Genomic DNA, 14,146 nt, shown 5'->3' with positions numbered 1-14,146 from the left:
TTAAGAAAATAGTATATATTATTTTTTGCGCAAAAAAATCTCGATTAACAATCCGCTGATAATCTGCAAACAAAAAAGAATATAGTAACAAACAGAAACGGCGATGTAAATGAACCCGTGACCAAACATTACCTAGTGTGGTGTAACACGAATGATTTGCAGTAAACTGTGTCGATCATCCTTGAATTCCCCTGGGGATATCCTGTAGATACAATGTGGTCCGTAGACGTAGTTTGCTCTTATTATGATAACAAAGCAGTTTTGGCTTGACAGAATTCTTCCATATAACTACAAAAAGAAGTCATGAAAGTACTCAATAAAGGATTTCGTGTAGTTCTCGTTGCCATCTTGTCACACATGTGGATACGAGGTTACTGAAATCATATTTCGGTTTAACATGTGATACGAGGCTCCTAAAATTATGTCAGTTTAACCAGACTACTGAAAGCATATTTCACTTACATGTTTGGGTATAATCTATGTTCTAGTATATTATTTATTCGTATATTTCTTTGAATCCTGCTATAGCTGGACTATCGACTAACACTGCCTGCTTGCCGGCAGTTAGACAAAGCAAGACTGTCTTGAATTTCTTATTTCATTTCCAGTCGAAACAACCATTACTCTCTTAAATGAAGTGACGGAAAAAAAAAAAATCCACCCCATTGGCTACGTCACAATTCACTCACTGGAAGTGCGAGGTGAATATATGCGGTGAGTCACCCTCGGTGATCCCCGGGAAGATACGTGTTAGTGCTAGAGGGTTAGATATCCACTACCTCCGAAGTTGCAAAAAAAAAAAAATGGCTTTTAACGAAGGGCGTTACTCCTCTAACTTACTTGTAGATCATATGAAATTGGTGGTGATGTTTAGGTCATGTACAGCTACTACAAGCATTGCATGAGAAGAGATGATAGATGATCGAAGATAGCCTAGCCGGAATGTATCTATCTAGTGCTTATATGCATCTTATGTGATCTGTGAAGCTGCTGGCAATCTCATAGTTACTGTACTAAATTATAAGAGTTCTGTTAGACGGCTACTGAGGTTCTTTGCTTCCCGAAGGAATGGTCTTGTGGAGTTTTTTCATCTCATCTTCATCATTAATATCTGAAATTCAAAATCTGAATCACAGAGTTGTTCATATTCTGGAAGGCGTATGCCGAATTATCTGGATATGTCCCCTTACTGCACTGGGATGTAATTTGTAAAATTAACCCCGTGTAAACACAGGTATCAGTCACTAGAGCATATGGTAACATGTTAAAACCAGAAAAATATATTATATGGTAACAAGGTATCTCTCGCCTATACTCATAGAATTTACTGTTTCATAGTAGTGCAACGTTAATATTCGATGTGCTTGCATCAAAAAAAATTCTACTGAGAATATCACTCACCCGGTCACTAAGAATATCTACACACGTTTGTCATAAGACTAATAACATTCTATGGTACGTGAAATTCAAAATGTGTCCACTTCCTTGAGAGCATTACCTAGAATTACCGTGGGTGTTCCCCATGGAAGCCTGGAGAGTTCTGACCCCTAGTGTGTTTGGCCCGAGGTGTCATACTTGCCAGCGTTCAATGGACGAAAGTCGGCCAAATATCTCCCACTTCGCAATTGTAATCATCCAACTGACATATGTATTCAATGTTCTTCATACCATGTCTTTCACATACTGGGATTTTCCTAAATTGAATATAACTTTTCAATTATTTCTTAAAATAGAGAGCATTGCTCTCCGCTACATGTTCCATATTATTTTGCGTATCCAACCAATGAAGCCTCTTAGTTCTCAATCAAGCAGATGTTCTTCTCCACTCATGGCACCGGAAAAAAGTGTGGTAATTCCATCACCAAAACACAAAACAGATGAAGGTTAACTGTCAGCGGCCCTTGTGAATTCCAGCACGCTTGGCGCTCTTCCAATAACCCTTTGCCACTCCTACTACCTGGATCGCTGCTGTACAAATGCACGCCTTCGGTGTAAATCACATCGGGAGAACGTAGTTCGTTCACATTCAAACCATTTATATAATAACTGATATACTAATTGATGACATTTTTGTAAAACGTACTATATGTCACCTTACCTATATAATATATTAAAGGGATTAATGTGTATTTTGCCACGCCTAAAATCTGCTCACCTTACGTCAACGAAGTAACAATATAAACTAAACAAATATACAGGCTAGAAAGACGGTCGTGCCACGTATATAGAATTTCTGGATTATTATTCTTTTTTTGTTTTCCAGTTATTGTAATATAATAGTATCTGGCAACTGATCTGGCGAAGTCGACCTTCTCGGCAGGAATGAGGAGACCAGTCAGTACGCCTCCAACAGTTCACAAAGCTGGCTGATATTCAACCAAGATTTTCTGAAAAAGGTACGTCTTGACTTCTGAAACTTTTTAAGGGTTTATATCTCATATATTTTCGGTATTTGAGTGAGTTACATATATGCTATTTTGTTGTTTGTGCGAGATAACATGGGAGTTAAAAACAGGGATTGCTGAAGGTTTGAGACGAGTCCCCTAGAGTATCTTCACTTTGTATGCATAACATGCTGCGTCTTAGTGAGGGACACACTACTCCATAGTTTCATAACGCAAATCTTGTTATGCATAGAAGATTATCATGAGAATATTCGAATTTTGATCTGGAAGTCCTCGTGTAACTAAGATTGGGTCTCGCTGCGAAACCCATTTCTTGTACTGAAACAGTAATATATGTTTTCCTGTAAGCATAAAGATGACCCATCTGCATGGAGACACCAACCGTAATGCCAATCCTGATGCTAGCAAAATGTGTAAGTGGTTCCAAAAATCTTAGCAAATGATGTTGCCTAATTTGGTACCGCGACGATACCTTGGTTAAACATTTTCTCAGAGGGATACATCGTTTCTCGTAAGATTTCGACAGGGGTAATCCCCAGTGGGATAGCCGTGCAGGTTTGTTTGTCTTTTTTTTTCTATCATGGGTGATAGAAAGAGATAAAGAAATGTACGGTTGTAATTTAACCAGGATAGAAAGAGATAAAGAAATGTACGCTTGTAATCTAACCAGCCATCTAGATGACAATTACAAACGTTATCGACACTTCATTAAGTTTCTAGTGATGCCAGGAGCGTTGATAATTATATTTACACACTGGAAAATTCATGCCACACGTTCTTACTGCATGAATATTTACAACACATTATCTTGAATATTGAAATCATCATCATGCACGTGAATACAGCATTATTTCAGGTTTTCCTTTACTTTGAATACCATATACGTATGTTTAGTACTCCACCGTCATTCTTTGCTGTGCCTTGAGCACAAAAGTACATTAATTACATACTGTAAAGTAAGTCGGAAATGACGTTGACCCGTTGTGTGCCTTTAAGATAGCATGACATTCGTTCTAACGAATCGGTGAGCTTAAAAACATACGTGGTACGTGGTTTTACTGTCGTAACTAGTAGCATCAGTATATAAATAAAAAAGGCTATTTTTATTTTTGGATAAGTAATGCACGTCAATTCCACCTATAAGAAAGTGGATTATTTAGTTGACGTTGTTCATCCTGTAATGTGTCTGGGGAACGGGACTTCCCCGCCAAGGAGGCGAGCGTCCGCAACCAGGAGTTTCCTAGTACCCCAAAAAAAATTCCTGTCACACACTAGACAGGTAATGTAGATACTTAAAACGTCATAAAGCTAAGTTTTGTTTCTGGATTTTCCTGCATGAGTGTTTCAAGATATGCTTTCTGTATTAAGACAACATTGTGGTGTGGAGAAAATTCCATAAACATGGCTTTTATTCATGCGGGAGTAACATTTACACTATTTAAACGCGTGACGATGTCTCTATGTTGGGATTTAATTTGTCTCGAGTGGGAAAAGTCGATGAAATATATATATATATATATATATATATATATATATATATATATATATATATATATATATATATATATCCCTGGGGATAGGGGAGAAAGAATACTTCCCACGTACTCCCTGCGTGTTGTATGTGACTAAAAGGGGAAGGATGGGGGGGCTGGAAATATATATATTTAAACTACACAGCCAGAGTTCCTCTACCTGTGAATATTAAGTAAAGAATGAAGTTGTGTGTAAGATTTATGTGCAGAATATTTAACAAAGGTTATACTTGAACATGTACCAGATACTGCAGCAAGAACATAATGGTTTATGTCACATTGGAAGGCACGTGTGGACATATCCGGTGGGAGACTTGTTGAAGGATAAAGGAATTTCCGATGAGAATGCCTGTAAATGATAGTTGTTTGCTTGGAACATGATGAGGCGCGTTGTGTGCGAAGATGGACGGGGGACATTGGAGGTATCTCTCGACTTTAATCATGTGCGGTTAACGTTAAGAACCGCCATGAAAACATGAAATAGTGTGTTCACACTCCGACATGGTTAGTGTGCTGCGTTATGTAGAAGCTGACAATTCTCCTTCCTTGTGAAGTAAACAGAAAGGACTGTATTGCATTCCCGACGCGGTAGCACTAGTACCATAAATGACGAGACAACAGTAATTTATAAACAGGAACGGTGTTACTAGACACTTTCTTAGACTAGACATTATCGAATCCTGCTATGACTACGCTCCCTGTAAGTGTGAACATCAGTCGTGTGGGTTAATAATTAAATCGTACAACGAAATTGCCCCTCTGGGACCTACCTGAACGAACGAGCAGAAGCTGAATTCAGCGCCTACTCTTCACGTTCAAAGTTCCTTTCTCATAACCCATCTAATTCCTTCCTGTCTCAGTGAAGTTGTCTTAAATAGGAACCGCATTACAAATTATTTCTTCTCATGAATAAAATATGACTGGAGAACAAATTTGATTGGAAGAAAGCTGGAAATCTCTCGAACATTACAGATACCAATGTTGACATTTGTAACCGGCCGGCAACATGGCCAACACATTGTATTGCCACATTTCATGGGATATGCACTTATGCTTCAGCCAGTCTTTAGGATAAAAAAAAAAAAGCACTTAAATAAAGCATGTATTGCCAGTTCACTCTGAAGTGCATTTCAAAATCAAGGATTATAAAGATATGATGTCTCAGTTATCCAGTTGTGTATTTTGGATTTGGAGGTCACGGGAAAAAAATATTCTTCCTTCACTCATCCCAATAAACAAACATTTCAAAACTGTATTGAATACAGGGCATATGAAACACGGGAAAACCACGGAAAGGTCCGTGGTGTCTGGTTGTGCAGAGGAGGGCTATGGTTTCGGTGCGTTACACAAGAATGGATGTGGCCGAATGCAGTATCTTGGTCTGTTACTGGCGCTACCTCGCTATTGCCGGAATCGGCGATCAAGTATGATATATATATATATATATATATATATATATATATATATATATATATATATATATATATATATATATATATATATATATATATCCATATATATATCCATATATATATATATATATATATATATATATATATATATATATATATATATATATATATATATATATATATGGATGCTTTCTCATCGAACCCTCACCGAAACCGTGATACAAGGAAATTCTGATCCTCTTATTTCAGGACCCCTTCCCTTAGCTGCTGTGCCCTTTAATAATTATGTCAGATCAACTCATTTTCAGTCCCTAAGGGTATCAGGTGAAAGGATAATGTTAGGAAAGCCCTCCTGACTATTGGACCCTAAGATGAATTAAGGAAAATCGTATTTTCTCAGTTCAGGGCTCCATTAAAAAAAAAAAATAAAATCGGGCCATGAGACCTAGCCTCTCCCGTTGTACGCCACTTCTTGCAACGCTTTCTTAACTCCAAAATTGTCACGGTGGACGATTTACACAGCTTGGGTTCTCAAAGAGGGTATCCCTGAAGAGTTCTTCATAGAATTATTCATTACCAGAAATATAAAACCCAAGGAACCCCTCCCCCGGGACTTCTACAGCCCAAAGAATACCTTGCAAACAGTAGCAGGGAAAAGATAGACTCGTTTGGATTCAAAATTCTTTGACAAGATTTGTACTCCAAGGATAAAATCTTCCCGGGACTTAGCCGGAGGAAAGAAAAACAAGGCCAGCCGAAAATTAGGAACGCGAAGCGGCGTCTAGAAGGGAGGCATCCTCTCTTGTGGAAATATATAGACTTGAACCATGTCTCATTCAGTTTTTCAGAACAAGACTTCTTTTTAAGTCGGAACGTAAGAATATAACTAGGAAGCTCTCCCCAATGTGTACTCACTAACCCAATATATATATATATATATATATATATATATATATATATATATATATATATATATATATATATATATATATATATCTTTTCTTTCATACTATTCGCCATTTCCCGCGTCAGCGAGGTAGCGTTAAGAACAGAGGACTGGGCCTCTGAGGAAACATCCTCATCCAGCCCCCTTCTCTGTTCCTTCCTTTGGAAAAAAAAAATAAATAAATAAAAGAGAGGGGAGGATTTCCAGCCCCCCGCTCCCTTCCCTTTTAGTCGCCTTCTACGACACGCAGGGAATACGTGGGAAGTATTCTTTCTCCCCTATCCCCTATATATATATATATATTTTTTTTTTGTCGCTGTCTCCAGCGTTTGCGAGGTAGCGCAAGGAAACAGACGAAAGAAATGGCCCAACCCACCCCCATACACATGTATATACATACACGTCCACACATGCAAATATACATACCTACACAGCTTTCCATGGTTTACCCCAGACGCTTCACATGCCCTGATTCAATCCACTGACAGCACGTCAACCCCGGTATACCACATCGATCCAATTCACTCTATTCCTTGCCCTCCTTTCACCCTCCTGCATGTTCAGGCCCTGATCACACAAAATCTTTTTTACTCCATCTTTCCACCTCCAACTTGGTCTCCCACTTCTCCTCGTTCCCTCCACCTCCGACACATATATCCTCTTGGTCAATCTTTCCTCACTCATTCTCTCCATGTGCCCAAACCATTTCAAAACACCCTCTTCTGCTCTCTCAACCACGCTCTTTTTATTTCCACACATCTCTCTTACCCTTACGTTACTTACTCGATCAAACCACCTCACACCACACATTGTCCTCAAACATCTCATTTCCAGCACATCCACCCTCCTGCGCACAACTCTATCCATAGCCCACGCCTCGCAACCATACAAAATTGTTGGAACCACTATTCCTTCAAACATACCCATTTTTGCTTTCCGAGATAATGTTCTCGACTTCCACACATTCTTCAAGGCTCCCAGGATTTTCGCCCCCTCCCCCACCCTATGATCCACTTCCGCTTCCATGGTTCCATCCGCTGCCAGATCCACTCCCAGATATCTAAAACACTTTACTTCATCCAGTTTTTCTCCATTCAAACTTACCTCCCAGTTGACTTGACCCTCAACCCTACTGTACCTAATAACCTTGCTCTTATTCACATTTACTCTTAACTTTCTTCTTTCACACACTTTACCAAACTCAGTCACCAGCTTCTGCAGTTTCTCACATGAATCAGCCACCAGCGCTGTATCATCAGCGAACAACAACTGACTCACTTCCCAAGCTCTCTCATCCACAACAGACTTCATACTTGCCCCTCTTTCCAAAACTCTTGCATTCACCTCCCTAACAACCCCATCCATAAACAAATTAAACAACCATGGAGACATCACACACCCCTGCCGCAAACCTACATTCATGAGTCATACATACATTCAATAACCTTACCAACCAGTCAACAATACAGTCACCCCCTTTTCTAATTCCACTGCAATACCATCCAAACCAGCTGCCTTGCCGGCCTTTATCTTCCGCAAAGCTTTTACCACGTCTTCTCTGTTTACCAAATCATTCTCCCTAACCCTCTCGCTTTGCACACCACCTCGACCAAAACACCCTATATCTGCCACTCTATCATCAAATACATTCAACATACCTTCAAAATACTCACTCCATCTCCTCACATCACCACTACTTGTTATCACCTCCCCATTAGCCCGCTTCACTGACGTTCCCATTTGTTCCCTTATCTTACGCACTTTATTTACCTCCTTACCTCCTTTCAAAACAACTTTTTATTCTCCCTAAAATTTAATGATACTCTCTCACCCCAACTCTCATTTGCCCTCTTTTTTTACTTCTTGCACCTTTCTCTTGACCTCCTGCCTCTTTCTTGTATACATTTCCCAATCATTTGCATTATTTCTCTGCAAAAATTGCCCAAATGCCTCTCTCTTCTCTTTCACTAATAATCTTACTTCTTCATCCCACCACTTACTACCCTTTCTAATCTTCCCACCTCCCACGCTTGTCATGCCACAAGCATCTTTTGCGCAAGCCATCACTGCTTCCCTAAATACATCCCATTCCTGTGTGTTACCTGTTTCTAATTCTTTTTGATTTCAGAGTACATTCATCAGCTGAGATATTAAATCAATTCACAATGATTGTTAAGTTTCCTTGTCAATGATAAAGAAAATTTAGAGATATGTAACTACATTTTGCATAAAATCTGTAGATTCCTACCATTTACCCCTTTAGAAATACATGATGTTGATACTTGTGAGTGGAGGACTTTAAGTGTATGTAAGCTTGTATGTACACCTCCATGAACTTGTATGAAAACTGACCATGTCCGAGAGCTTGTAAATTATTTTTAATGTAACACAGCAACTGCACATCTCTAAAACAGCCTTTGCCTGATGTAGTGCAAGTGAATGAACATGAATTATTGGTAACAGAATGTGCAAGTTGACTTGTGACTAAAGAGCATGTTTGTATCGATATACAAAGGTTTTTTGAGATAAGAATTATTTTGTTGATGTAGCGTACAATAATAACTGTCAGCTTAAGGTTACATCATAATCAAATTCCAGGTTTATGTTCCGTTTGCAGATGAATTTCATCACTATTTCTTTGTATCTTTTCCTATATTTTCAGGTAAAATGAAGTGGCTTTGTGTTGGCTTCCTCTTCCTCACAACGGTATATGCACAAAGTAAGTTCAGCTTGCCCAGTCTTAGCTTATGCTAATAGTATTTGTATTTCTCTCAAAAGATAACAGGAATGCATGGTACAGCATTTGAGTATACAATATTATTGTTTTATCTCTGATCATCGAATTTGCAGCATATAAAGATTTTGGTATATATAACTATAATATAAACCTTGTAAGTTACTTAGGAGGAGAATGCTTGTGTATAGAAATATGCTCTCTTGTACACCTACATATTAGAGAGGAGGACTAGAAAAAGGCAACAAAGTGATGTTACAAGAGAGCTGAATTATTAGTGAGGAGTTGGAGGATTTAAGTTTGTCACCAGTGGAAAATAGGAAACTGGAGACTTAACCACAATCTTCAATATAATTATTTACTTATAATTATCCTATGATCTCTTTATAAGAGTCTCAGTGTTATCCATGACCTCTTTCCAGATGCTTCTAGCATCAAGGCTACACTACTTTCCAGTAGCAAGGAAATTTGGGCTCCTTAGGAATAAGCATTTCTTTGATGAGACTGAATCAGCCTCATAAAGGTAACTTTTCACTCTCGGTGTAATCTCATGCAGGCAGAGTTTGGTAACACCTTTTCAAGATAGTTTATAAGTTTGACAGTGTTACAGTGAAAATATCTGAGATACAAAGACAGTAACTGGAAATTGTAACAAAACTAAGCAAGATATGGGATCAAAGGATATAAGGAAGTACCTTTATTGTGTTAAAGTGGTGGATGAATTGATTAAGCTCAGAAATGAAGTTGTTAATGCTGACAGTAAATGTGTACTAGTTTATAAATCATAAAATAGTGGAGAAAGTTTGAGACATGGGGGGCCCCATGAGTGAAGAACACACCTACCTCTCTGATACAGATAGGTAATTACAATATATGATTATACTGAATTAAGAGACTGAATCCACACAATGTACTTTAGTAGAAAGTAAACTCCTTCCTTTTACTATATAAGTAAGTAAGTGCAATCAAGAAGTTTGGAGAGGCTTATGATAGACCACTTGACCAATAATTTGATGAAAGATTAATCACTTTCATGTGAGTAGCAGAGAGCAAAAGACACCTGTTTTCCAGAAAGGATGGAGAAGTTGCACTAAACTATATGTCTATCTCTGACGAGCAAAGTTTGTAAAACACAGAAGATAATGTGGAAGAAGACAGAACACTCGTAAGGGAGACTTAGAGTGGTAGTATGGGACCAGAGGAAGGTGGTCTTGCAATTCAAATCACCATTCATATGACAGAGTGAACACTCTCCAAAGAAAAGATTGGTGGGTGGCCTTTTTGTTTCTTGCCAAAAAGCCATGACTTGGCCTACAAGTTGATGATAAAATATTGTAGTTACCAGCTGCCATAAGAAGGGTACCCTTACATTGAAAGGAAATTACCCAAACGGAAAAAAAAGAAACCTCATAAGTGTTTTCTGAAACTGGACAAGAAGAATCAAATCCAGCAGGGCTGTTTTAGGGCCACTGCTATTTTTTGTGAACTTAAGCTGTCAAAGCAAATTGTACCTGAATACCAATACTCATGGATGATGCTTTAGTTAAGAGTATTAAAGTATTCAGGATGGTGAAAACCTCCATGGAAATCAAGACATGGTTCATTTAGGGTCTGATACATGGCGGAAGAAGTTTATATCAACTAAATGTAAGATGATCAAAATGGCACAAGGTGAGAGAACTGATTATTACTACTATCTTGTACAAGACAAGTTACAGGAACTGGGGGGGGAAGGGTTGACATAAAACTTGCCTGCTCTGAGAACATCACAGCTGGATGATTGCTAAGATAATTCATTTACAATTCAACACCAAAATTGCCTTGTAAATGTTCTGAAAAGTATCTGCATCATTCTTTACATCAATACAAATTTGGTTACCCCTCTTATAGTTAAACATTCTTCTGATGAAGAAAGTATTTAATCTACTGGAACAGACGAGCATCCTTAGAATTACCTGTGATGGAAGATTGGATACTGTAACTAAATTCATACTTCTTGAAATCAAAGTACATATTGTACACTTTTTCAAAATCAGAATTTTCAGAACAAGTATAGGAGACAGCATGAAACTAAATAAGAATCAAGTTTTAGCAGATGTGAGAAAATAGTAACAGAGGATTAAATACCTGAAGGAAGCCAAGATAGCAAACTGTACATTCACAGTGCAAGTTTAAAAGACTCTTGTACAAAAGAATAAGATACAGGATCCCATGAGTGAAACACTCCCTCCCCATGTCCTGCGATAGGTGCTTATGGAAGAAAATGTGAAAAATAGAGTAGATAAACTGGAAAATCTTAAGATTTTATGAAATGTACATATAAAAACCAGAAAGTCATAGAAAAAAAGTATCAAAAGCCTATGTAGGTATACTTTCTAGTCTGTAAGAATATTTTCATGCCATTTTAAAACTTGAATAAACATTGGCTGCTGAATTAAAGAGGTATTCATTTTAAGGATTAATGGAATTCTTTGTCAGTTTAGCCGTTGGGATGTACGTATATTTCCTAATGATGGAAAACAAAATACCTTCATGCATCACTTTAGGTGCGTAAACAATACAATTACACAGTTTTTCTCTTAAATCTATTTTTCCTACATTTTTAAAAGTATGACTTTTCCCTTTCTTCTTAAAAGTATGATTTATGTTAGGTTATGAAAATATCTTGCATATCTACCAGGAGAAATACTATCCCACTCTATTCCATTCCTCTCCACAGTTAGATTCCCCGAAAAGGATAGCACCATCTCCCTCCCACCAGTGCCACCAGAAATTGTCGAGAAGGTGGACAAAGAGCTCAGCAGTATCTTGGAAGTGAGCAACCGCCAGAACATTAACACTGCCAACAGTCCTACCTGTGTCACTCCAGCAGGCGAGAGTGGTAGGTGTGAATATGGGTGTAGTAGTCAGGCTTGTCTTGGCTTAGCAGTAAATCTTATCTAGTGTGTAGGGTTTAGTTTGGATGTAAAAGTGTTTACATGCTTAGGAATAACCTAATTAGGCTATTTAGTGTAATGTGCATATATATATATATATATATATTTTTTTATATTTTTTTATTTTTTTTTTTTATACTTTGTCGCTGTCTCCCGCGTTTGCGAGGTAGCGCAAGGAAACAGACGAAAGAAATGGCCCAACCCCCCCCCCCATACACATGTACATACACACGTCCACACACGCAAATATACATACCTACACAGCTTTCCATGGTTTACCCCAGACGCTTCACATGCCCTGCTTCAATCCACTGGCAGCACGTCAACCCCGGTATACCACATCGCTCCAATTCACTCTATTCCTTGCCCTCCTTTCACCCTCCTGCATGTTCAGGCCCCAATCACACAAAATCTTTTTCACTCCATCTTTCCACCTCCAATTTGGTCTCCCTCTTCTCCTTGTTCCCTCCACCTCCGACACATATATCCTCTTGGTCAATCTTTCCTCACTCATCCTCTCCATGTGCCCAAACCACTTCAAAACGCCCTCTTCTGCTCTCTCAACCATGCTCTTTTTATTTCCACACATCTCTCTTACCCTTACGTTACTCACTCGATCAAACCACCTCACACCACACATTGTCCTCAAACATCTCATTTCCAGCACATCCATCCTCCTGCGCACCACTCTATCCATAGCCCACGCCTCGCAACCATACAACATTTTTGGAACCACTATTCCTTCAAACATACCCATTTTTGCTTTCTGAGATAATATTCTCGACTTCCACACATTCTTCAAGGCTCCCAGGATTTTCGCCCCCTCCCCCACCCTATGATCCACTTCCGCTTCCATGGTTCCATCCGCTGCCAGATCCACTCCCAGATATCTAAAACACTTTACTTCCTCCAGTTTTTCTCCAGTTTTTTTAAAAAGCGAGATATACATAAGTATACGTATGTAAGTAGGAGAGATGGCCAGAGAGCGTTATTAGATTATACATTGACAGGCGCGCGAGAGAGACTTTTGGATGTTAATGTGCTGAGAGGTGCAACTGGAGGGATGTCTGATCATTATCTTGTGGAGGCTAAGGTGAAGATTTGTATGGGTTTTCAGAAAAGAAGAGTGAAAGTTGGGGTGAAGAGGGTGGTGAGAGTAAGTGAGCTTGGGAAGGAGACTTGTATGAGGAAGTACCAGGAGAGACTGAGTACAGAATGGAAAAAGGTGAGAACAATGGAAGTAAGGGGAGTGGGGGAGGAATGGGATGTATTTAGGGAATCAGTGATGGATTGCACAAAAGATGCTTGTGGCATGAGAAGAGTGGGAGGTGGGTGAGTGAGTGGTGGGATGAAGAAGTAAGATTATTAGTGAAAGAGAAGAGAGAGGCATTTGGACGATTTTTGCGGGGAAAAAATGCAATTGAGTGGGAGGTGTATAAAAGAAAGAGACAGGAGGTCAAGAGAAAGGTGCAAGAGTTGAAAAAGAGGGCAAATGAGAGTTGTGAATTGTGTGCATGGGTATATATGTATGTGTCTGTGTGTGTATATATATATATATGTGTACATTGAGATGTATAGGTATGTATATTTGCGTGTGTGGACGTGTATGTATATACATTGTGTATGGGGGTACGTTGGGCCATTTCTTTCATCTGTTTCCTTGCGCTACCCCGCAAACGCGGGAGACAGCGACAAAGCAAATTAAAAAAAAATAAATATTATTTTATTTTGCTTTGTCGCTGTCTCCCGCATTAGCGAGGTAGCGCAAGGAAACAGACGAAAGAATGGCCCAACCCACCCACATACACATGTATATACATATACGTCCACACACACACATATACATACCTATACATTTCAACATATATATACATATATATACATACACAGACATATACATATATACACATGTACATAATTCATACCTGCTGCCTTTAGAGAGAGAGAGTGAGAGACAACCCCTTCCCCTGCATGCGCGCAAGGTAGCACTAGGAAAAGACAACAAAGGCCACATTCGTTCACACTCAGTCTCTAGCTGTCATGTGTAATGCACCGAAACCACAGCTCCCTTTCCACATCCAGGCCCCACAAAACTTTGTGCAAGAATATACTCTCAGACTTCAACTTTTCCACTGCAAAAATCTCTTCCAAATACCTGAATCATCCATTTATTTTAGTTGC

The 14,146-nt window shown here is 38.9% G+C and overlaps 1 protein-coding gene across 1 annotated transcript in view; it reads left to right on the top strand.

Annotated features, from left to right (window-relative positions):
• Nucleotides 1-2,313: 2,313 nt before the first annotated feature.
• Nucleotides 2,314-14,146, top strand: part of LOC139760349 (venom protease-like) — a 28,793-nt gene continuing 16,960 nt past the window's right edge. The window contains exons 1-3 of the mRNA XM_071683399.1: nucleotides 2,314-2,396; nucleotides 8,958-9,014; nucleotides 11,749-11,910. Coding sequence (XP_071539500.1) covers nucleotides 8,963-9,014; nucleotides 11,749-11,910 — 214 coding nt within the window. The 5' untranslated portion in view covers nucleotides 2,314-2,396; nucleotides 8,958-8,962. The remainder of the gene's footprint in view (nucleotides 2,397-8,957; nucleotides 9,015-11,748; nucleotides 11,911-14,146) is intronic.

Source organism: Panulirus ornatus, chromosome 36, assembly GCF_036320965.1.
Source record: "Panulirus ornatus isolate Po-2019 chromosome 36, ASM3632096v1, whole genome shotgun sequence".
Taxonomy (NCBI): Eukaryota; Metazoa; Arthropoda; class Malacostraca; order Decapoda; family Palinuridae; genus Panulirus; species Panulirus ornatus.
This window is presented reverse-complemented; position numbering and strand designations above follow the sequence as displayed.